The sequence below is a fragment of the Balaenoptera musculus genome, chromosome 12 (genome assembly GCF_009873245.2).
Source record: "Balaenoptera musculus isolate JJ_BM4_2016_0621 chromosome 12, mBalMus1.pri.v3, whole genome shotgun sequence".
Taxonomy (NCBI): domain Eukaryota; kingdom Metazoa; phylum Chordata; class Mammalia; order Artiodactyla; family Balaenopteridae; genus Balaenoptera; species Balaenoptera musculus.
Genome location: NC_045796.1, coordinates 39,068,125 through 39,092,952, shown reverse-complemented (window position 1 = coordinate 39,092,952; position 24,828 = coordinate 39,068,125). Strand labels below are relative to the sequence as shown.

Genomic DNA, 24,828 nt, shown 5'->3' with positions numbered 1-24,828 from the left:
CGGCATGGGGGATCTTCCTGGACCAGGGATCGAACCCTTGTGCCCTGCATTGGCAGGCGGAATTTTAACCACTGTGCCACCAGGGAAGTCCCCAAAGAAATAATTTTAAAGTTTTTTTAACCACATTAAAGTGGAGCATGTAGGGCCATGAATTATGTTCTTACTATGTCATATAAAAATAATAAACCATTTCAGAATGGCTAGAACATTCCCTCAATGTGAAAATAAAATAGAATACTTTAATCATTGGATTACTATTGTGTAACTGGTAGAATCTATGTATATTCAAATGATATTTAAAACTGGAAATCATGTAGTCAATTCATCTTTTTGAAATATGCCTATTCATCTTTCTGAAACATTGAATAAGCTTAAAGTCATGAAGAATAAATTAAAATAATACTAACTACAATTTATCTAACAATTACTATGTGCCATTCAAAATTCCAAATGTTTTGTATATATTAACTCATTCAATGCTCACAGAAGCATATGAAGCAGATACTATTATTGCCTACAGAGAATGAAACTGAGGCACAGGGAAGTCATGTTCCCAAGGTTACACAGCTACTAATTGGAGTCAGGACTTCAACCCAGTGCTTTAGCCCCCAGAGCCTGCATTCAACTACTTCACTTGGGTCTTGAAGTCCATGTGTTCTTTTATTATTACTGTTGTGTAGTTTTGCTTGTTTGCTTGCTATATATGCTTAGCAAATAACTCCTGTTAAGCTCATACAAATTTTACTAAACAATGTGTGCCAGGCAATAAGCAGGTTAACAGGAATATTAAGATAAATGAGACAATCCTTACCTTTGAGATGCTTAAGGTTCAATCAGAGAAATAGAGGTTTAAAAAGTGAATCTTGGGGCTTCCCTGGTGGCGCAGTGGTTGAGAATCTGCCTGCTAATATAGGGGACACGGGTTCGAGCCCTGGTCTGGGAAGATCCCACATGCCACGGAGCAGCTAGACCCGTGAGCCACAACTACTGAGCCTGTGCGTCTGGAGCCTGTGCTCCACAACAAGAGAGGCCGCGATAGTGAGAGGCCCGCGCACCGCGATGAAGAGTGGCCCCCGCTTGCCGCAACTGGAGAAAGCCCTCGCAAAGAAAACGAAGACCCAACACAGCCAAAAATAAATAAATAAAAATAAATAATTAAAAAAAAAAAAAAAGAATGGGAGAGTTCTTTCTTCAAAAAAAAAAAAAAAGTGAATCTTAACACTATCAAAATCATCATAAACTATAAAGAATGACTGCTTATTACTTAGCATTCAGAGTGTAAAAAACACTACCACCTTTTCCTTTATTTATTTACTTATTTATTCATTCTTTCATCTCAACATTCATTCAAATGTTTATTGAGCTCACAGTGCTAAACACTTCTAAGCACTAGAAAAATCAAGCAAATAAAATAGACAGTCATTTTCCTTGCAAACCTAACAGATCAGTAGAGAAGAAAGATATTAAATAAGTAACCACACACAATCAAATGTATGTAACTTGTAATAAGTGCTGTGAGTAAAGAGTAAATGATATAATGGGGAATTAGGATAGAGTGACTTGATTTATACTGAAAGTTCAGGGAAGGTTTCTCTAAGGAAGTGAATCCAAGCACAGCACTAAAAGATGTTTAATAGCTGGACCATCAAAAAGTGGGGTATTATGGTATGATTTATAATTGTATCCATCTAGATACATCTATAAATATAAAGTCTCATTTGCTAAGGTTCAAATGAGCAGTATAGAGCATTGGTATCAAACTTGGATTTCTTGACCTTGAAATCTGCCACCAGCAAAAACCTGGAGCCCAACATCGAATTGCCAACTTTCTATTTTGTAAGAAAATGTCATTTAAAAACTGTAACAGGAACAATATCTGCCATTATCATCATTTCAAAAGAGAATTTTAAGACCAAAAACGTAGGAACAATAGAATTAAGGACACATCTTTAAAGTGGATATATTTTTCTTTATCTTTTTCTTCATTTCATGAAGAATCAACAAACTCTGATTAGGATCTGGGAACCATTGGACTATAAAAACTTCTGTTTCCTTGAGGTGTTTATAAGCAGATTGGAATTAGGTAATGAAATGCATCCTTACAGATGTAGTGACCAAGAAGACCAAACAGGCCTGGGTCATTGAACAGAAAATGTGGGATTTGAGATAAGACTTGAATCAGAATAAGAAGCACAAAAATGTCAGCTATTCTTGAAAACTCAGTACACATGAGAACTGATAAAGTCTAAAATGTTGCATTTAGTGTCCCAGTTTTCCAAGTCTCTTAAAATGTAATAACATATTCATACATATGCAGTCACACAGGCATTTCTATATATATACACACACACAGACACACAGACACATATACATATATACATAACTATTAAATGTTAAATTTAAACATTGTGATTGACTTTGGGTCTTCCCTGAATCATTTTGCTCCTCTAAACTCATAGCCTGACAAACAGTGCACCTGTTTTACTGGGCTAAGTGCCAGGGGAAAAAAAATATCAGGGAAATTAATTTTTAAGAGCAGTAGATAAATGGCACACCTCATTAGAAAGTCTATTTAAAAGGCACATCAGGAGATGTCTGCAAGACTTTCATAAGAAATTGATGCTTCCTACCATCATATTCTTGCTGGCTCTCTTCTCAGATTACTGATCTTACTTCCTGGTAATAAGACGCAAATTCAAGTTGCATTTAATGAGTGCCTCCTATGTGCCAAGCGGGTATGTTTTACATAGATTATCTTATCTAACTCTTTCAGAATTGTTTTGAAATAAGTATATTTTGTGGAATGCCTGCAAGAATTACTATATGTGCTTTGAGACCCCCTGGTACAGCCATATAATGATTTTCCTTTCTTATGGATGAAGATGCTAATAAATTATGACCCTTGTTTTTAGGTAAGAAAAGCCACGAATTACTACAACTTATTCCCATACGTTCTGACCTAGAGGAAAATCATTAACATGCACTAATAACTAAGTTTATAGTCATTTCTTTAGAAATCCTACCTGTTTGCATTTATTGTTTAAAGAGAAAGTTGTCTCTTTGTAAATAAGGCAAAGAAGTCTGTAAGGAATCTCAACAAAAGACCACGAATTCTGACCCTGAAAGAATCATTAAATTATCACGGCACTCCACCGTTTTCTGGAAGGACTTCCTGGCTGAGTCTACAGAAGCTTGGGGGTGAGGCCTCTAGCTGCCTTTGTGACCCCCTAGGCTTAGTTATTAAGGAATGAACATTACTCTGCCCCTCCACCCCAACTTGGGGTTTCGGAAGACATAATATCCAGGTGACCAGACACCTTGGTTTGTGCCTATTGTCCTGAGGTAAATATTCATAGCTTTCCATTTCACTCTCACAAATGTCCCGTTTTGGATGATAAATTATATAGTCATCCTATGGGGTGGTTTTGTGTGCTGTCAAGTCACTAAACTTGAACTACATTTCCCAGAATTCCCTTACATGAATGTTCCAGGTAACAGTTGGGTACAAGAGAAATTTGCACAAGCTCTGGAAGGCAAAATAGAAGTAATAGGCATTGTTTATTCTCTGAAGGTTGGTATAGGGCAGGCGCTGTCACCTCTCAGGCCCATTATGGCAGGTATGCTGGCTGGTCTTGACGTGTGACAGCAGCAGGCTGCATCTCTTCCAGTTCCCACTGACTGGCCCTCCTCCTTCAGCATCTCCTTCAGCAGCTGGAAGGCACCAGCTTGTATTGCAGCTCACCCACGTCATCGTAATGTGAGGTGGTGAGAGTCAAATGAGGGTTCCAGGTTGTCCTTTGTCTCCCCTATTCTATTTCCATCTGCCTTTTTCAGTGATGGGGTTCAAGACACGCTACCCCAAAATGTGGCACCTTAGCATACTGAATATTTTCAGCTGAAGGAATGGAAGAAATAGCATGTGCAAGAAGAACTTTCTGACCTTCCCCTAAAGCAGGTCATAAAACCCTCCTGTGAGAGAGGCCCTCCCTACACCCAGAGGAAAGGAATGTCCTTATCCTCAAATGCACAGAGGAATCTGAATGAACAGGCCTTACTGCATCCCCCAATCTGCTACACTTAGCTCAGACCTTTTTTGTCGTGTCACATTTTTTCACCACTTTTCACTTATCACCAAACCTAGCATAAAAATGCTCAGGTTGAACTGCCTCTTAAGGGCTTCATTTCCTTATGAAGGAAGGCTCCTATGTCCCACAAAGCTTATATTAAATAAATCTGAGTGCTTTTCTCTCATTAATTTGTCTTTTGTTAGAGGGGGCCCAGCCAAGAATTTAGAAAGGGAGAGGACAAAGATATTTTTTCTCCTCTATACTATCTTCCACTCTGCTGACTTCTGACCCTGTACCAGAGAAACTGCAACAGCCTCACCTAGACTGCTTAATCAGCTCCCATGAATGCATAAGCCATACAAAATAAATTCCCTATTTTACATCACTTACAGTGACTCTACTCTCATCAAATTCTGACAGATAGACCATAGCATTGTTCGAATAGTATTTTGACATTATGTTTAGTAAGAAATGAAGGGTAGGTGAAATCTTTTTCTAGTATCTGATTTTTGTGTCCTAAAATTTGTCTTATTTGAAAAGATGAAGTAAAGTCACAAATTTTGCAGACCAGGAACCAAGGTGCCATTTTACAGACAAGAAAATATAATTTCTTAGTCATGTTAACTTGTAGGTTATAGAGATATGAGTGAACCCAAGTCTTCTGAAATAAGCATATGAGTGAACCCAAGTCTTTTGAAATAAGCCAATTCTATTAGTGCTTCACAAGTAGATTGTACACAGATCAACCAGATCAAATTCAGAAAATAGGGAATTGTGAAGATTGGCCAGAGGAGAAACATTCTTCTCAATCCAGTATGGTATTTGCTTATGAAAACAGGTTTTCATTTCTCTGTAAACAGTTTTTAATATCTTGGAAGCATTCACCTACTTTTCTCAAGTGTCAGAGCCCAAGGACAGGTGCTCTCTCTGGCTTTCAGAGCGACTATTTCTAGTATGCTTTCTTGTACCACCAACCTTAAACATTAACAATATATATTTTGAAGACTATTATGTGGTACAAAAGGCTCATCATGGTAATAATATTAATCCCTGGTAAATGTTTGAAATGTATCAATTAAAAATAGCATTAGAAACACAAGAGGATCATTTACATTTTGAAACTCTTAATGAAGCAAATGATTTTTTTTCTGTGAAAAAAACATTAAAAAGGCAAGTTAAAACTTAATAAATGGAGAAAAGAAATCAGAATTTTAATACAAGTGGATGTATCCCATCCAACCAGTGGTTAATACAGGTTTTATGCTATAATTATACAATGTCCTTGAATTTATACTCTTTTGGTTCTAGAAGTTGATCATTCAAATTTTAATTAGCAAAAAGTATTTGAATTTCTTATTTGAAGAATTAATATATATGTCCAGGAGAATTTTAGCTTTGAGACTTTTTAAAATTTCAAATCCATTGGAGAATGTTTGTCTTCTGAAATATGGCTTCAGGTTGCCAGCCATCCCAACACACCATCTTTCTCTTTGCACCTGTTGTAATTACAATCTCTCTTTGTCAACTAGAGTACTGAATGGTACATCCTTAGATCTAAGTATTTACCTTAAGATACATAACTTGGCAATATAACTTTCTGAGAGTAAAATATGTGGTAACCAGCCACCACAGTGGCCCCCAATGATTCTTGCCTGTGGGCATTCCTACCATTGTATAGTCTCATCCAACACTGAATAGGGTTGAGCTGTTATGACCTAAAGGATTTTGCAGAAATGGCAGCGTGGGATTTCTAAGTGTAGGTCATAAGGGGCATTGTGGCTTCTGCCTTGCTCTTTCTCGAATCACTCAGTCTGGGCAATGCCAGTTGCCATGTTGTGAGGACACACCAGCGTTAACTTAAAAGCCGAATGAGTGAGACATCTTGCCAATTGGTCCCCAACCCCAGAAAAAAAATTTCAGATGTCTGCAGCCCCAGCCAAGGTCTTCACTGCATCATCAAGATATACCCTAAGCCAGAACCACCCACCTAAGCCATTCCCAAATTCCTAAGCCACAGAAACTGTGTGGAGTGATAGATGTTTATTATTTTTTTAAACCTCTTACTTTTCCGGTAATCTATTATGCAGCAATAGATGATCATTACAAAATATGACAAATATCATTTCATAAACATATTTTATTTTTCATTCTAATTTTATTAAATGTACTTATTAGTTTTTAAAGTGGGTCAAAACCTGTTTGACTGGATGAAATAAAAATTTTATGATAAATATTTCTTTCTTCCTAAGGTAAGGAATTGTTTCAAAATCAAACTATCAGCATTATTCATTCCTTTAAGCAATATATAGCAGAAAACTTGCTATGTGACAGACACTCATGTACAGAGATGAATAAGAGAATTTCCTCCTTGAATAAGGTTAAGTTTTTGAGTGAGGTGGACAAGTAAACAGATAGTAACAATACAATGTGTTAACTGCTGATAATACAGGTGCCTGTAAGGGACTAAGAAAATGAAAGCATGGTACAGTGAATTTTTCTTAGGAAATCTGGAATTCTTTCAGAAAAAAGGGATGAATTCATCCTTCAAGAAAACTGAGGAATGAATCTCTTACTAGTGATATTAAAATGTATACAGGGGAGACCTTCAAAATGGCGGAGGAGTAAGACGTGGAGATCATCTTCCTCCCCACAATACATCAGAAATACATCTACATGTGGAACAACACCTACAGAACACCTACTGAACGCTGGCAGAAGACCTCAGACTTCCCAAAAGGCAAGAAACTACCCACGTACCTGGCTAGGGCAAAAGAAAAAAGAAAAAACAGACACAAAAGAATAGGGACGGGACCTGCAGCTCTGGGAGGGAGCTGTGAAGGAGGAAAAGTTCCCACACACTAGGAAGCCCCTTCACTGGCAGAGACGGTGGGCAGGTGGCAGGGGGGAAGCTTCAGAGCCACGGAGGAGAGCGCAGCAACAGGGGTGCGGAGGGCAAAGCGGAGAGATTCCCGCACAGAGCATCAGAGCCGACCAGCATTCACCAGCCCGAGAGGCTTGTCTGTTCACCCGCTGGGACGGGCGGGGGCTGGGAGCTGAGGCTCGGGCTTCAGTGGGATCCCAGGGAAAGGACTGGGGTTGGTTGCGTGAACACAGCCTGAAGGGGACTAGTGCGCCACAGCTAGCCGGGAGGGAGTCCAGGAAAAAGTCTGGAGCTGCCGAAGAGGCAAGAGACCATTGTTTCGGGGTGCACGAGGAGAGGGGATTCAGAGCGCTGCCTAAAGGAGCTCCAGAGACGGACGTGAGCCGCAGCTATCAGCGCGGACCCCAGAGATGGGCATGAAACACTAAGGCTGCTGCTGCAGCCACCAAGAAGCCTGTGTGCAAACACATGTCACTATCCACACCTCCCCTCCCTCGAGCCTGTGCAGCCCACCACTGCCAGGGTCCCGTGATCCAGGGACAACTTCCCCGGGAGAAGACACGGCGCACCTCAGGCTGGTGCAACATCATGCTGGCCTCTGCCGCTGCAGGCTCACCCCGCATTCCATACCCTTCCCTCCCCCCGGCCTGAGTGAGCCAGAGCCCCCGAATCAGCTGCTACTTTAACCCTGTCCTGTCTTGGAGGGAACAGATGTCCTCAGGTGACCTACACGCAGAGGCGGGGCCAAATCCAAAGCTGAACCCCAGGAGCTGTGTGAACAAAAAAGAGAAAGGGAAATCTCTCCCAGCAGCCTCACGAGCAGCAGATTAAATCTCCACACTCAACTTGATGTACGCTGCATCTGTGGAATACCTGAAGAGACAACGAATCATCCCAAAATTGAGGCAGTGGACTTTGGGAGCAATTGTAGACTTGGGGTTTGCTTTCTGCATCTAATTTTTTTCTGGTTTTATGTTTATCTTAGTTTAATATTTAGAGTTTACTATCATTGGTAAATTTGTTTATTGATTTGGTTGCTCTCTTCCTTTTTCTTTTTATATATAGATATATATATATATATTTTTTTTAAATTTTATTTATTTATTTATTTGTTTGTTTATTTATGGCTGTGTTTGGTCTTCGTTTCTGTGCGAGGGCTTTCTCTAGTTGTGGCAAGCGGGGGCCACTCTTCATCGCGGTGCGCGGGCCTCTCACTATTGTGGCCTCTCTTGTTGCAGAGCACAGGCTCCAGACGCGCAGGCTCAGTAATTGTGGCTCACGGGCCTAGTCGCTCCGTGGCATGTGGGATCTTCCCAGACCAGGGCTCAAACCCGTGTCCCCTGCATTAGCAGGCAGATTCTCAACCCCTGCGCCACCAGGGAAGCCCCAATATAGATATATTTTTATTTTTCCTTTTTTTTCTGAGTGTGTATGTGCATGCTTCTGTGTGATTTTGTCTGTATAGCTTTGCTTTTACCATTTGCCCTAGGGTTCTGTCTGTTTTTTTTTTTTTCCTTTCTTTTTTTTTTTAGTATACTTCTTAGCGCTTGTTATCACTAGTGGATTTGTCTTTTGGTTTGGCTGCTCTCTTCTTTCTTACTTTCTTTTCTTTTATTACTTTTGAATTTTTTAATTTTTAATAATTTTTTAATTTTTTATTTTAATAACTTAATTTTATTTATTTTTTCTTTCTTTCTTTTTTTTCTCCATTTTTTTCTGAGCTGTGTGGCTGACAGGTTCTTGGTGCTCCAGCCGGGTGTCAGGCCTGTGCTTCTGAGCTGGGAGAGCAAAGTTCAGGACATTGGACCACCAGAGACCTCCCAGACACACATAATATCAAACAGCAAAAGCTCTCCCAGAGATCTCTGTCTCAATGCTAAGACCCAGCTCCACTCAATTACCAGCAAGCTACAGTGCTGGACACCCTATGTCAAACAACTAGCAAGACAGGAACACAGCCCCACCCATTAGCAGAGAGGCTGCCTAATATCATAATATGGTCACAGACACCCAAAAACACACCACAGGACGCAGTCCTGCCCACCAGAAAGACAAGATCCAGCCTCATCCACCAGAACACAGGCACCAGTCCCCTCCACCAGGAAGCCTACACAACCCACTGAACCAACCTTACCCACTGAGGGCAGACACCAAAAACAATGGGAACTACGAACCTGCAGCCTGCGAAAAGGAGAACCAAAACACAGTAAGTTAAACAAAATGAGAAGACAGAGAAAAACACAGTAGATGAAGGAGCAAGGTAAAAACCCACCAGACCAAACAAATGAAGAGGAAACAGGCAGTCTACCTGAAAAAGAATTCAGTGTAATGATAGTAAAGATGATCCAAAATCTTGGAAATAGAATGGAGACAATACAAGAAACTTTAACAAGGACCTAGAAGAACTAAAGAGCAAACAAACAATGATGAACAACACAATAAATGAAATTAAAAGTTCTCTAGAAGGAATCAACAGCAGAATAAATGAGACAGAAGAATGGATAAGTGACCTGGAAGATAAAATAGTGAAAATAACTACCGCAGAGCAGAATAAAGAAAAAAGAATGAAAAGAAATGAGGACAGTCTCGGAGACTTCTGGGACAACATTAAACACACCAACATTCGAATTATAGGGGCCCTAGAAGACGAAGAGAAAAAGAAAGGGACTGAGAAAATATTTGAAGAGATTATAGTTGAAAACTTCCCTAACATGGGAAAGGAAAGAGTCAGTCAAGTTCAGGAAGTACAGAGAGTCCCGTATAGGATAAATCCAAGGAGAAACACTCCAAGACACATATTAATCAAATATCAAAAATTAAATACAAAGAAAAAATATTAAAAGCAGCAAGGGAAAAACAACAAATAATATACAAGGGAATCCCCATAAGGTTAACAGCTGATCTTTCAGCAGAAACTCTGCAAGCCAGAAGGGAGTGGCAGGACATATTTAAAGTGATGAAAGGGAAAAACCTACAAACAAGATTACTCTAACCAGCAAGGATCTCATTCAGATTCGACGGAGAAACTGAAACCTTTACAGACAAGCAAGAGCCAAGAGAATTCAGCACTACCAAACCAGCTTTATAACAAATGCTAAAGGAACTTCTCTATGCAGGAAACACAAGAGAAGGAAAAGGTCTACAATAACAAACCCAAAACAATTAAGAAAATGGTAATAGGAACATACATATCGATAACTACCTTAAATTTCAATGGATAAATGCTCTAACCGAAAGACATAGATTGGCTGAATGGATACAAAAACAAGACCAGTATATATGCTGTCTACAAGAGACCCACTTCAGACCTAGGGACACATACAGACTGAAAGTGAGGGGGTGGAAAATGTTATTCTATGAAAATGGAAATCAAAAGAAAGCTGGAGTAGTAATTCTCATACCAGAAAAAATAGACTTTACAAAAAGACTATTACAACAGACAAAGAAGGACACTACATAATGATCAAGGGATCAATCCAAGAAGAAGATAAAACAATTGTAAATATTTATGCACCCAACATAGCAGCAACTCAATAAATAAGGCAAATGCTAACAGCCATAAAAGGGGAAATCGACAGTAACACAATCATAGTAGGGGACTTTAACACCCCACTTTCAACAATGGACAGATCATCCAAAATGAAAATAAATAAGGAAACACAAGCTTTAAATGATACATTAAACAAGATGGACTTAATTGATATTTATAGGACATTCCACCCAAAAACAACAGAATACACATTTTTCTCAAGTGCGCATGGAACATTCTCCAGGATAGATCATATCTTGGGTCACAAATCAAGCCTTGGTAAATTTAAGAAAATTGAAATCGTATCAAGTATCTTTTCTGACCACGACGCTATGAGACTAGATATCAATTACAGGAAAAGATCTGTAAAAAATACAAACACATGGAGGCTACACAATACACTACTTAATAACAAAGTGATCACTGAAGAAATCAAAGGGGAAATCAAAAAATACCTAGAAACAAATGACAATGGAGACACGACGACCCAAAACCTATGGGATGCAGCAAAAGCAGTTCTAAGAGGGAACTTTATAGCAATACAATCCTACCTCAACAAACAACTAACATCTCAAAGAAACAACCTAAACTTACACCTAGAGCAATTAGACAAAGAAGAACAAAAAACCCCAAAGTTAGCAGAAGGAAAGAAATCATAAAGATCAGATCAGAAATAAATGAAAAAGAAATGAAGGAAACGATAGCAAAGTTCAATAAAACTAAAAGCTGGTTATTTGAGAAGATAAACAAAATTCATAAACCTGTAGCCAGACTCATCAAGAAAAAAAGGGAGAAGACTCATATCAGTAGAATTAGAAAAAGGAGAAGTGGGGCTTCCCTGGTGGCGCAGTGGTTAGGAGTCTGCCTGCCAATGCAGGGGACACGGGTTCGTGCCCTGGTCTGGGAAGATCCCACATGCGCGGAGCGACTGGGCCCGTGAGCCACAACCACTGAGCCTGTGCGTCTGGAGCCTGTGCTCCGCAACAAGAGAGGCCGTGACAGTGAGAGGCCCGCGCACCGCGATGAAGAGTGGTCCCTGCTCACCGCAACTAGAGAAAGTCCTCGCACAGAAACGAAGACCAAAACATCCAAAAAATAAATATAAATAAATAAATATATTTATTAAAAAAAAAAAAAAAGAAAAAGGTGAAGTAACAACTGACACTGCAGAAATACAAAGGATCATGAGAGATTACTACAAGCAACTATATGCCAAGAAAATGGACAACCTGGAAGAAATGGACCAATTCTTACAAAAGCACAACCTTCCAAGACTGAACCAGGAAGAAACAGAAAATATAAACAGACCAATCACAAGCACTGAAATTCAGACTGTGATTAAAAATCTTCCAACAAACAAAAGCCCACCACCAGATGGCTTCACAGGCGAATTCTATCAAACATTGAGAGAAGAGCTAACATCTATCCTTCTCAAACTCTTCCAAAATATAGCAGAGGGAGGAACACTCCCCAACTCTTACTATGAGGCCACATCACCCTGATACCAAAACCAGACAAAGATGTCACAAGGAAAGAAAACTACAGGCCAATATCACTGATGAACATAGATGCAAAAATCCTCAACAAAATACTAGCAAACAGAATCCAACAGCACATTAAAAGGATCATACACCATGATCAAGTGGGGTGTATCCCAGGAATGCAAGGATTCTTCAGTATACGCAAATCAATCAATGTGATAAACCATATTAACAAACTGAAGGATAAAAACCACATGATCATCTCAATAGATGCAGAAAAAGCTTTTTACAAAATTCAACACCCATTTATGATAAAATCCTTCCAAAAAGTAGGCAGGGAGGGAACTTTCCTCAACATAATAAAGGCCATATATGACAAACCCACAGCCAACATCGTCCTCAGTGGTGAAAAACTGAAACCATTTCCACTAAGATCAGGAACAAGACAAGGTTGCCCACTCTCACCACTATTATTCAACATAGTTTTGGAAGCTTTAGCCACAGCAATCAGAGAAGAAAAAGAAATAAAACGAATCCAAATCGGAAAAGAAGAAGTAAAGATGGTACTGTTTGCAGATGACATGATACTTATACATAGTGAATCCTAAAGATGCTACGGAATACTACTAGAGCTAATCAATGAATTTGGTAAAGGAGCATGATACAAAATTAATGCACAGAAATCTCTTGCATTCTTATACACTAATGATGGAAAATCTTAAAGAGAAATTAAGGAAACACTCCCATTTACCATTGCAACACAAAGAATAAAATACCTAGGAATAAACCTACCTAAGGAGACAAAAGACCTGTATGCAGAAAACTGTAAGACACTGATGAAAGAAATTAAAGATGATACAAACAGATGGAGAGATATACCATGTTCTTGGATTGGAAGAATCAACATTGTGAAAATGACTATACTACCCAAAGCAATCTACAGATTCAATGCAATCGCTATCAAACTACCAATGGCATTTTTCACAGAACTAGAACAAAAAATTTCACAATTTGTATGGAAACACAAAAGACCCCGAATAGCCAAAGCAATCTTGAGAAAGAAAAACGGAGCTGGAGGAATCAGGCTCCCGGATTTCAGACTATACTATAAAGCTACAGTAATCAAGACAGTATGGTACTGGCACCAAAACAGAAATATAGATCAATGGAACAGAATAGAAAGCCCAGAGATTAACCCACGCACATATGGTCACCTTATCTTTGATAAAGGAAGCAAGAATATACAATGGAGAAAAGACAGCCTCTTCAATAAGTGGTGCTGGGAAAACTGGACAGCTACATGTAAAAGAATGAAATTAGAACACTCTCTAACACAATACACAAAAATATACTCACAATGGATTAAAGACCTAAATGTAAGGCCAGACACTATAAAAGTCTTAGAGGAAAACATAGGTAAAACACTCTATGACATAAATAACAGCAAGATCCTTTTTGACCCACCTCCTAGAGAAATGGAAATAAAAAACAAGATAAACAAATGGGACCTAATGAAACTTAAAAGCTTTTGCACAGCAAAACAAACAAACAGTAAATGCTGGAGAGGGTGTGGAGAAAAGGGAACCCTCTTGCACTGTTGGTGGGAATGTAAATTGACACAGCCACTATGGAGAACAGTATGGAGGTTCCTTAAAAAACTACAAATAGAACTACCATACGACCCAGCAATCCCACTACTGGGCATATACCTTGAGAAAACCATAATTCAAAAAGAGTCATGTATCACAATGTTCATTGCAGCACTATTTACAATAGCCAGGACATGGAAGCAACCTAAGTGTCCATCGACAGATGAATGGATAAAGAAGATGTGGCACATATATACAATGGAATACTACTCAGCCATAAAAAGAAACGAAATTGAGTTATTTGTAGTGAGGTGGATGGACCTAGAGTCTGTCATACAGAGTGAAGTAAGTCAGAAAGAGAAAAACAAATACCGTATGCTAACACATATATATGGTATCTAAAAAAAAAAAAAAAAAGGTTCTGAAGAACCTAGGGGCAGGACAGGAATAAAGACACAGATGTAGAGAACGCACTTGAAGACACGGGAAGGGGGAAGGGTAAACTGGGATGAAGTGAGAGAGTGGCATTGACATATATACACTACCAAATGTAAAATAGCTAGTGGGAAGAAGCTGCATAGCACAGGGAGATCACCTCGGTGCTTTATGACCACTTAGAAAGGTGGGATAGGGAGGGTGGGAGGGAGACACAAGAGGGAGGAGATATGGGGATATATGTATATGTATGGCTGATTCACTTTGTTATAAAGCAGAAACTAATACTCCATTGTAAAGCAATTATAGTCCAATAAAGATGTTTAAAAAATTAATAAATAAATAAAATCTTAAAAATAAAAAAATAAAATGTATATAGTACTTGTGATAAACCAGGTTCTGTTCTAAACACTCCAAATATATTCATTTGTATAATTCTCTTAATCTTATTACATAGGTACTATGGTATAGATGATGAAACTGAAGCAAAGAGAGACTAAGTGACTTTTCTGATATCACAACGGCTAGAAAGTTGCAAGATCTGGATTTAATAGCAAGGAAATGCAGCACCAGAGTTCACATTCTTAACTACTTTCTTACACTTTCTGCTATACTGTATCAGGGAATGAGGGAAGGATGGCATGAGCAGAGGCAGGGAGGAGTGAGACTGTATGTTTTCCTAGGGAAAGAAAACAGGTGAGAGCAATAGGAAGTATGGCTGGAAAACAGGGTGCATGAGCGGAATTACAAGATGAAAATAAAGGGCTAAGCCAAGGACCTGAATTTCATGCCAAGGAATTTGTACTTGGCAGAGATACTCAATGAAATTTACGTTTTATGAAGATACCTTGGGGGCAATGTTAAAGGGGAGAGACCTGGATGAGGCAGACAAGAAGAAACTGCATTAGCCCCCTCAAAAGAGAATCAAGGTCTGAAGTGTAGTAATGGAGACTGTGGTAATAAGAGGAGGGAGCAAATTTATGAGGCATAAGAGGGTTGGCTGGCATACAGTGTGGTAACTGACCAGGTGCCCAGCAGATTTAACAGATGACTTGCAGGTTTCTTTTTGCACGGAATGGATATATGGTTAGGTCATTAACAAATATATAGAACTGGAGGAGGAGTCTTCACAAAGAAGATGTACTTAGCAAACATTTCTTGAAAGAAGAAATGAAGTAGTAATAATACAGAGGTTATTTTTCCCCTATCAAATGAAATGCCAGGAACATAGGCATTATCCATAGTACCTAATTACAATGGTCCAAGGAAGCTCTACTGTGGACTGTGTGCCTTACATTTAAGTAATCTAATCTGAAAATTTAATTATAGGTAGCTGCTCATTTTATCAAATAATTAAGAACAAATTCAACAGTAATTTATTCAGTATACTTATTAAAATATTATCTTTACAAATATTAGATTTACACACAATTCTTAAAATACATCTACTGTAAAAGTTGAAGAACTACATTATATGACCATATTTGGTTCTAAAATTTGAATGAATGAAATTCTAAAAAAGAACAGATGAAAAATATCAGTCAATATAGGCTCAAGGGAAATGAAATTTCCTAGAGTAATGTAACCAACTGTTTTTCACTTAAAATTCTAGGTCATATTTTATATTATAGGCATTTCAACCATATATTCTTTTAAGAGTCTGCATTACACAGTATACCAAAACTATTGCCTACTTAAAGCAGAGGTTTATGGCTCTGGATAAATAGCCCTTTTGCTTTGGTTGACATCATGAGACTTAGCTCTACCTGTTAGATGATGCTCACTTTAACCCAGCTACCAACGGTACAGGGGGCAGAGTCATCTCAGTCACACCTCCATATCAATAAACCCAAACTATACAGTTTTTTGACTTTATGTTATTCATACTTGCATTTCTTTTAACATAGCCATTTCCTGGCATATGTAGTAGATACTTGATAATAATTGTTGAATAAGTAAAATACCATAATGAGAAGTAGAGGATCTCTCAGTATATAGAATGCAACTTACAGTATTTATAGTTTCTGGGTTCTACCGATTCCACTCTTACTGAAGAAAGAACAGGTAGGTTGGAGGGTGCACAGTGCAAATATGAACGAGCACATTAAGAGGCTAATAAAATGTTTTTGCTTATGATACAAAGGCATAAGCATAAACTCATTCATCTATTCATTTATACTTATTGAGCACCTGACCGGTTCCTTCCCTGAAGGAACTCACATGCTCAATAGAGCATGTCAGATGTGGAAATAGACAAATATAATTTTAAAAAAACAGAAAGACCTTGAACGAAGAGATGAACAATATACTCAGAGATTGGATAGGCCATAATGAAAATCTAAATTTCCTCACTTGTGATATTCCTATTTCACTCCAAATCTATAAGAACACATGGCTGGCCGTAGTATCGCATTACAAGTAATTCCTGGAAATTCCTTTTAACATTCTTTATTTTTAGGAAATCAAAATAGGACGTTTTAATGGGAGGAGCAAAGAGAATGTCTGGGAAGGAAACTTGGAGCCAGATAGTGGGGGACTTAAAAATACAGGATTTTCCATTTGTCCAGAAGTGTTTTATTTGGGTTTGGTTTGGTTTTATATAGCCGAGTGTAAAATCTACAAATTATCCTTTATTAATGATTGATAAAGTCCCTCTTCCCAAACCAAATATCCACCAAGCTTTGGAATTGTTTTCCTCATGAAACTATAACATTGAGCTTTTGTTCAGCTCTTCAAATCAGGTTGCATTTGAAGTCTATGAGAACAACAGGCAAAGATTAGAAGGAAAGGTGAAGATGGGAACTAGCCCTTAGCGGCCCTCAAGCATGTTTGTGGGATGCTTTGCTTATGTGCAGGGTGAAGAGAAACAAAGCCAGAGCTGGAGAGAACTCTGTTTCTTTCCATTTAAAAGCCAAACTTCTGCGGTACAGCAGACACTAACACAACATTGCAAAGTAGTTACACTCCAATAAAAATTAATTAAAAAAAAGAAAAGAAAAGCCAAACTTCATGGATCTTACCTGAAAAGTTTCTGTAATCCACTAAGTCAAACATAACAATGGCCACAGCTGACCACGTGATGATCAGAGCAATGACCAGAAGCCAGGCTGCTGGGGAACTGAATGTCGTCACTATATCTTCTGTGACTGTCCTCTTCACCACTTTCCCAGGGGATTTGGGCACAGATCCATTCTTGCTGTCTACCACAGTTGTGGTCGTAGATGTATTTCCTAATCGAACATTGGAAAAGGAGAATTACAATTTGGAATTTCACGTCAAATATTGATGACAAAAACCCCTTCCCCACAAAACACAGACGGTATAAGTATATATAGCTCTTTTATAGCATCTTCTATGGCAGAATACACCTCTTTAGTGGTAGAGCCAACCTCCCTGCCCGCTACCACATTTCACTTTCTCAGCATTTACCCTCCACCCTGATACCCATAGGCCCTCATAATCAGCATTCCTCGTCTCCCAAGTTCCATAAGTACTGCCATCCAGGCCACAAACTATGTCATAATCTTCAATCATTTTTGCATCTCCCTTACCACCTCATATACCCAATACCATCAAGGGCAATGGCTTTTTTGGTCAAGTTGCTTTTTAACACCTTTTTCTTTTATTTGGGTTCATATGTCAGGTCTAAATGCAAGCAAAAATATCCCCTCTGGGAGAGAAACAAAATCAGTGATAAAATAGTTCAAATGGATGACATTTCTTTTGGATATTCTGGTTTAACAGCATAATTGACCCTCTATTAAAGCCATTAATTTTTATTTGTGAAAGGGGCATAGAAGATTTAAGAGATTAATGTTGGAAAATCTTATTATATCCAGAAACTTTTTATTCCTGCTTATAAAAGTCTACACTTTCAGTTCATGACTGAATATTCAAAAAATATAAAAAATTGCAAAATAAATAAATAGATAATTATTTGGGTTTTTTATTAAACAATAGATTTACCATAGATAATTATTTGTATTCTCACCACGTAAAAACAACTGTTGACATATTGTTCTATTTATACCTACTTTTCTGTACATGCAAGTAAATACATAAATATGTTTTATTTGTTTCTGACAAGTCATCAACACACTCTCTGTTAGTTTTTTTTACTAGGCAATATATAATAAACATGATTTCTTGCTGTACATATTCCATAAAATACCACTTAAGTGGCTGCATGGCATGTCATTCCGTGGCTATGCATAATTTAGTCGAACAGCTTTCTACCCAGGGACATGGCAGAAGTTTTCTCAGCACATATTAATGATTTTTGTATAAGGAGAATTTCCTAAATATAGAATTTCTGGGCAAATAATATAATCACTTTTATATCTTTTGAGAGTATATGTATATATTTGAAAATTAGTTTATTTTTGGAAATTGTGTATGCCAGCAGTCTCTGTTTCCTTATCCTTGACAACCCTGGGTATTACCGGTATTCAAAATATGTGCAATCACACAGGAGGAAAATTCTACTTCATTTGCAATTCTTTGATTGCTAGAGATAAGCTCTTTTATATGTTTATTTTTCATTTATATTTCTTATCCTGTGAAGTTTTTTGTTCATTTTTCTATAAACCTCCTTCTGGTGGTTTATAAAATTGTGTACAGATATACATATATACATAATGTATATGTATATATTTTGTATATGTATATTTGCATATACATATATGCATGTGTCTACGTGTAAATGTACTTACGTGTATGCATGTGTGTATACATGTATGTTTATAAATAAACACACACATATAGGATAGTACCACTTTATCTAACCTTATTTTGTACCTTTTTCCTTCAACTGTTTACTTTTTCTTTTTATATTTTTATGTATAGAGTAAACATTTAAAAATTTTGTAACTCATTTTTCTTCTGTAAAGTTGCTGCCTTTGCATGACTAGAAAGCACCCCCTCAATGGAGAGCAGGCATATATGACTATATTGACAAGCCTTGACTCATAGAAAGTTATCTCTAGAGGAAACTTAGAGATTATTTGGAACAAATATATCATGTTTCACTTAAGAACAATTGAAGACCAACCAGAAATTACACAGATGTGGAGTAAATAACTGAGTACTAAAGAGAAAAAATACCCCTAACAATCCAAATATTTTTGCCAAAATTACAGCTTAACAATATATTTCATATACTTTAAATATGAGCGACTTTGTCTACAACAATTAAAGAATTACATATCAGGGAAGAGAAAATTTTGATTAATCACATTCTAATATACGTAAGTAAATACTTTCAATTTTATCTCTAAATTACATTCCCAAATATTTTTTAAAAAGCAAATTTTCAAACTTCTTTGACATTAAAAATTAAAAAAAATTTTTTCCACTCCCAACCGGAAACGTCTTTGACATTTTTTACAAAATGAATTTCACCTAAATGGAGTTACTCTTAGAATAATCTTCGCCATTATCATCATCACTATCATCATTACTTTGGCCACTACTTCTACAGGTAGGACTACAACCACTACTATCATTATAAGGAAGGGCTAGAAGTGAAAGATTAACCTTAGAAACAAAGGCTAAGGGACTAACTCCTTGATAAATGCAGACATTTATTTCCACTTAATAAGCATATACATTAGGCTAAGACATTTTCAGGGAAACAAAAAAAGAATGCTATGACTTCCTCAATGTCTTTCCTAATCACTTTATTTCTTGTAATACAGGAAAACAGGGACACATACTGTAATTTATTCATATTAATGGATCCTGTTTTGCCCCATTAACAAAATTAAGAGAGATGATTGATAACAAATAAACTTATTTTGTTATTATTCAAATGTTATCAGTGTAACTGAATTCTTTAAAGTACAAAAATAAAGTTTGAACCCTCAAACAGATGTGTGCACTGGGTACTTAAAGTATAAATTCAGTTCATAAGACAATTTTTAGTTGTTGACAGAAGAAATGAAAATACCACATGCAAAATTAAGTACTCTAGTTAATAAAGTTTTCCTCTTTTGTTTCTTTGCCCAAAAAATGGTACTTTCCTCCCCTATATAGAAATAAAATAAATGACATAAAATTCTAGACTGACTAGGGAAAAGAAAATCAAATACATTCTAGTGTATATATTAGTAGGTATTAATAATAACCAAACATAACTAATACCACTATTTTTAGATGACAATGGTAAATCTAGGCATATATTTTTAAGAGTAAAAAGCTAATGAGAAACATCAGTGGTAAAATCATTTAATTAAAATTTTAAAACAACTTTAGGTATAAATTAATAATAGTAACAATGAATCTCCTTTCTTCTCTGAAAATCTATGTGAATACATATCCCAAGCTCAAGAATTCAATTTAGTTGAAATGATACCAAGATGGAAAAATAACTTTAAAAAACAGATTTCACAGTTTGTACCTGAGGTGGTGCTCAAAGAAGGAAAAATTAGAAAGAACTCATATCATATCCTCTCACTGAATTTGGTGTCAAATTCCCATCACTTCTAATGGCAGTTCTGAAAATGCATGAATGATAGAAATACTTTGAAATGCAATTTAAGACTCAAGTGGGGCTACAAGTGAATCAAATGATTCGCAAGAGAGTAAATGAATTATAAGTGTTTAGGAGAGGCCCACCTGAAAGCTGATATGTTGCTAAACTCCAGTTTTTTAACTTCTGGAAGGCTTCCTACTATCACCATATAGAGCACATGGGAAGAATTGCTTTTGCTCTTTAGATTTACTTCAGTGAACTGTGTGTAAGAGAGTACTTCTGCAGACAATAACATACACACCTGCTTGGTGTCTTGAAACTGAACAAATAAACTTACTGAGATTTGATACAAATTAGTTGAATCCTGGTCCCATTTTTAAAAGACAGAAAAATTTCTATGGGATAAGAATTTCTATATTTTTTCCCTTTTTTATCAGAAAAATGAGAGACTATATAAATTCAGCAAGTAATGCAAGTTCAGAGTTAAAATCTGACTTTTAATTTTTTAAAGAACTGATTTTAATATAAATTCCAAATTTTATTTCACCATACAGTCCTGCCAAAACAATTATGGTACAATATTTTAAACAAATAAAAATGACAAAGTTAACACTCAACAATTTTTTAATCTTTTCTATTGTTTTTTTCATCCTCACATCCTCACAAATTCCATTTAAGAATTAATCAAGATTCCAAGGTGATGAAAACATTCTGAGTATCCAACAGTAAAACCATAAGCAATTTGAAAGTAATCTGAAGGTTATCCTGCTTAAGGAAAATTATGTGTTGCCTTTGTTATGGAAACACACTAGGTTGTAACTTTCAATTTCCATTCAGATTTACTTATAGAAGCCACACAGTGCCAAGAAGAATAAAATTGAGGGGAAATAAATTGCCGTCTCTGACAGCTGGTCAAGATATATGCAAAGAACAGAGTGTGTAATCTGAGATTGTTTAATGTTTGAGAAGCACTTTGGAGATGAAAACAGCTAGTTATTGATATGTTGGAAAAAATGAGAGGTAAATATTACTGAGAAATTTGATATGGGTGATGTTTCTTGAAAGTTGGTGTCTCACAATTGGAGCAGAGCAGCGAGGATATGTGACAGTACTTTCCATGCCTACTTTTTCATTCCATTCGTTTTGATTTCATACAAATTATTTTGATTGCCAGGTAGCCAGAATCAGCTTCAAAAGAAATGGGGATCTGCACTGCTATATTTAACATGGATAACCAACAAGGACCTACTGTATAGCACAGCGAACTCTGCTTAATGTTATGTGGCAGCCTGGATGAGAGGGGAGTTTGGGGGAGAATGGATACCTGCATATATATGGTTGAGTCGCTTTGCTGTGCAGCTGAAACTATCACAACATTGTTAATCAGCTATACTCCAATATAAAATAAAAAGTTAAAAACAAATAAAGAGACACAGTTCAAAACAAAACAAACAAAAGCAAAAAAACAAACAAAAAAGAAGTGGGGATCTGGCTGAAGGGCCAAGAGACTCTGCTCCATAAAGTGAAATTAGGGCTTCTTATGTAGTAGCTCCAAAAACCACAGCCAGGTTATGCATTGGAGAATAAATCATAAGTCTCCTGAAAGAATTCACTTAACCTCATCATGCCTTATTAATCAGATGAGGAAAGTGCCATGCCCACTTGCCCATTATTATTCCTATGGGAATAATACAATACAGTCTCTTCTAGGATGCTCAAGGAAGACACTTATATTCTAGAATGGTATAAATAAAATATTGCATATTCATTTCATAAAAGCATTAATTTGAATTTCACATTTAACTGTGCGATGTGGTTTGTGGAATACTCTAACACTAAATTTTTTCTTCAAAAATTAGAGAGCAAAGGAGAGCGGGGCAGTATATACTATCAATGAAAAAAAAAAGTTATTTCAAAATTATATTAAGAATGTAATCCCCAGTCACAAGAATGACCTTTGCTATATTTTTAAGTGTTCCAGAAAACATGCATATAAGTAAGAATTTTGGAGAAACTCTACTGAAAAGATTGATCTTTAAGCAAATAAAGTTGAAAAGTGAAGAATCCATCTTTTAACTTGCATATTTTATTAATCCTAGTGTTTGAAGAATGTCTGTGTATCAATAGCAAAAACAAACTTATAGTTACCAAAGGGGAAACGTGGCAGGGAGGGATAAATCAGAAGCTTGGGATGAACACACACACACTACTATATTTAAGATAGATAGTGAGAAGATAGCACAGCTGTTACAATAGCTGTTTGCTTAGATTACCTACACCATTTTTATCAGATAAATTATAGGTAGCAAGTTATAAGAGTATCAGTGAGGAATGAAATTTTCTTTATACAGTTTTTTAGCTCAGCCACTATAATATTTTTATTTTGCACGAAAGACATGAACCTATTGATATGATGCAATCCTTACCTGCAGTGAACTTAGCGGAATAAACAGATAATAGGATGCTTCTGCTACATTTTAGGATCATATACTCTTTTGCCATTGTTGTATTTCCCCTGACAGATGTGACGAATCCATGCTGGCAAAACAGTAGTTTACGGACTTAAAAAAATTAGCTTCATTTTGAGAATTTTTCAAGTGCTCTTTTCTTGTTGTACGAGAAAATCTAAACGACTAAACTATTGATTTTAGGAAGCCAACCTCTGTAAGAACAAATAAACTTTATGAAAATAAATGATAAAAAAAAGAAAGATAACCAACAAGGATCTACTGTATAGCACAGGGAAATCTACTCAATATTATGTGATAACCTATATGAGAAAAGAATCTAAAAAGATAATATATGTATATGTATAACTGAATCACTTTGCTGTACACCTGAAACTAACACAACATTGTAAATCAACTACACTACAATAAAAAAAAAAGAATGTCTATGTATCATATACATAGAAATCTGTGACAACTAAATTATGCTTTTCTAGTATAAACTGAATGAAAATAGATTTTGAGAGGCAAGTTAAATCATGACAATTCACAAAAACAATCTTTATCAAAATAATCCTAGACATTCTAATTGATATATATCTAATATTGGTAAACCATAAGAAGTAACCTAGAGAAATTTTTAGAAGAATCCAGATTCTAAGCACTTAAAAAAAAGCTATTCACTCTCTTTCAAGGTAAAAATTGCTTTTGTCTTAAACCGGAAACGGACCCCCTGCCAATTTCAATGAAAGCCCTAAATTGCCATCTCTTTCCCCAGATTTGGGGTATGTGATTATTGTAATATTTCAGAGGATGATTTGGCCACCTAATCTACCTGCAAAGATGAAGAGATATACACCTATATTTTGCGTTATCTAGCACTCCTTGCTACCCACTCGCTCCCTCTACCCTTCCAGGAAGTGAATTTCTTTTTCCAGTAGTGGGATTAGAAAGTGAACACTCCCCTAACCCCCAGCCATAGGAATGGGTCTTTAAGACAAGCCTGACCATTTAGAACATTCCCTCTTGCCTAAGACTGTGAAGGGATGGGGCAATCAGAGTCCTCCTCATTTTTCATGGAACTATTGGAGTTATACTCTCTTTCTGCTGGGTTTACCAAGCTGGTGGGGTCTACCAGTAGCCCTCTAGCCCACCAGTTGAAGAATCTGCTGCAAGATAGAAAGAGGTAGAGTCCAGATACCACTCTGTGGGTTCAGGGAGCCAGCTGTGTTTAGAGTCAGATTTATCTCTGGACTTCCAGTTATATGAGAATATAAAAACTCCTTTAATTTGGTTGTGTTTGCATTACCAGCCATCAGAAGTTCTGACTGATGCTCTTGCTTCTGCTAGGAATGTAAATAATTATTTTCCTTCATCTCTGTCATGAGGGGTGATCAGTCAGAATGATCTAAATATGCAGATTCTTTTTTTAAAAAAAAATTATTTTCATTTTTGAAAGAAAATCTCAAATCCCACTCTTATTTTTTGAGTGGCTGTGTTGTCTTGGTCGTAAACGAAATGAGGTTTTTTGGGGTATTCAAGGTCAGATTCTAATATTGAAGTGCTCCTTCTAGGAAGAGCTCGCTTGTGTTCTGGTTGAGTGAGAGGCAAGATATCTCCCTCCCTGGGCAGTGGGCCCTCGCTGTGACCTGCTAGCCACTTCCCAGTACTCCTTACTGCCAAGTAATAGATGTCTCTTCTTGTATTAGTTCCGGTAAGCTTAGTTTTCCCCTACCTTTTGAACTTTTCATTTTCAACTTAGCAGTTACTCCCCATTCAGGATAATTGTTTTCCTACAAATAGTAAACTGAATTTAAAGGTGAAAAGCAATGATAAGTGCATAACTAGAATTCACTTTCTGAAACAAAATGTATTGAACTCTTAACACATTACAGGTAAAATACATTGGTTTTTACTAATCTAACTT

General features: G+C 36.9%; 1 protein-coding gene across 1 annotated transcript in view; it reads right to left on the bottom strand.

Moving 5' to 3' along the window:
• TRDN (triadin) overlaps positions 1 to 24,828 on the bottom strand; it is a 370,489-nt gene that overhangs the window by 297,399 nt on the left and 48,262 nt on the right. Inside the window, exon 2 of the mRNA XM_036871396.1 lies at positions 17,003 to 17,212. Within this exon, the coding sequence (XP_036727291.1) occupies positions 17,003 to 17,212 (210 nt within the window). The remainder of the gene's footprint in view (positions 1 to 17,002; positions 17,213 to 24,828) is intronic.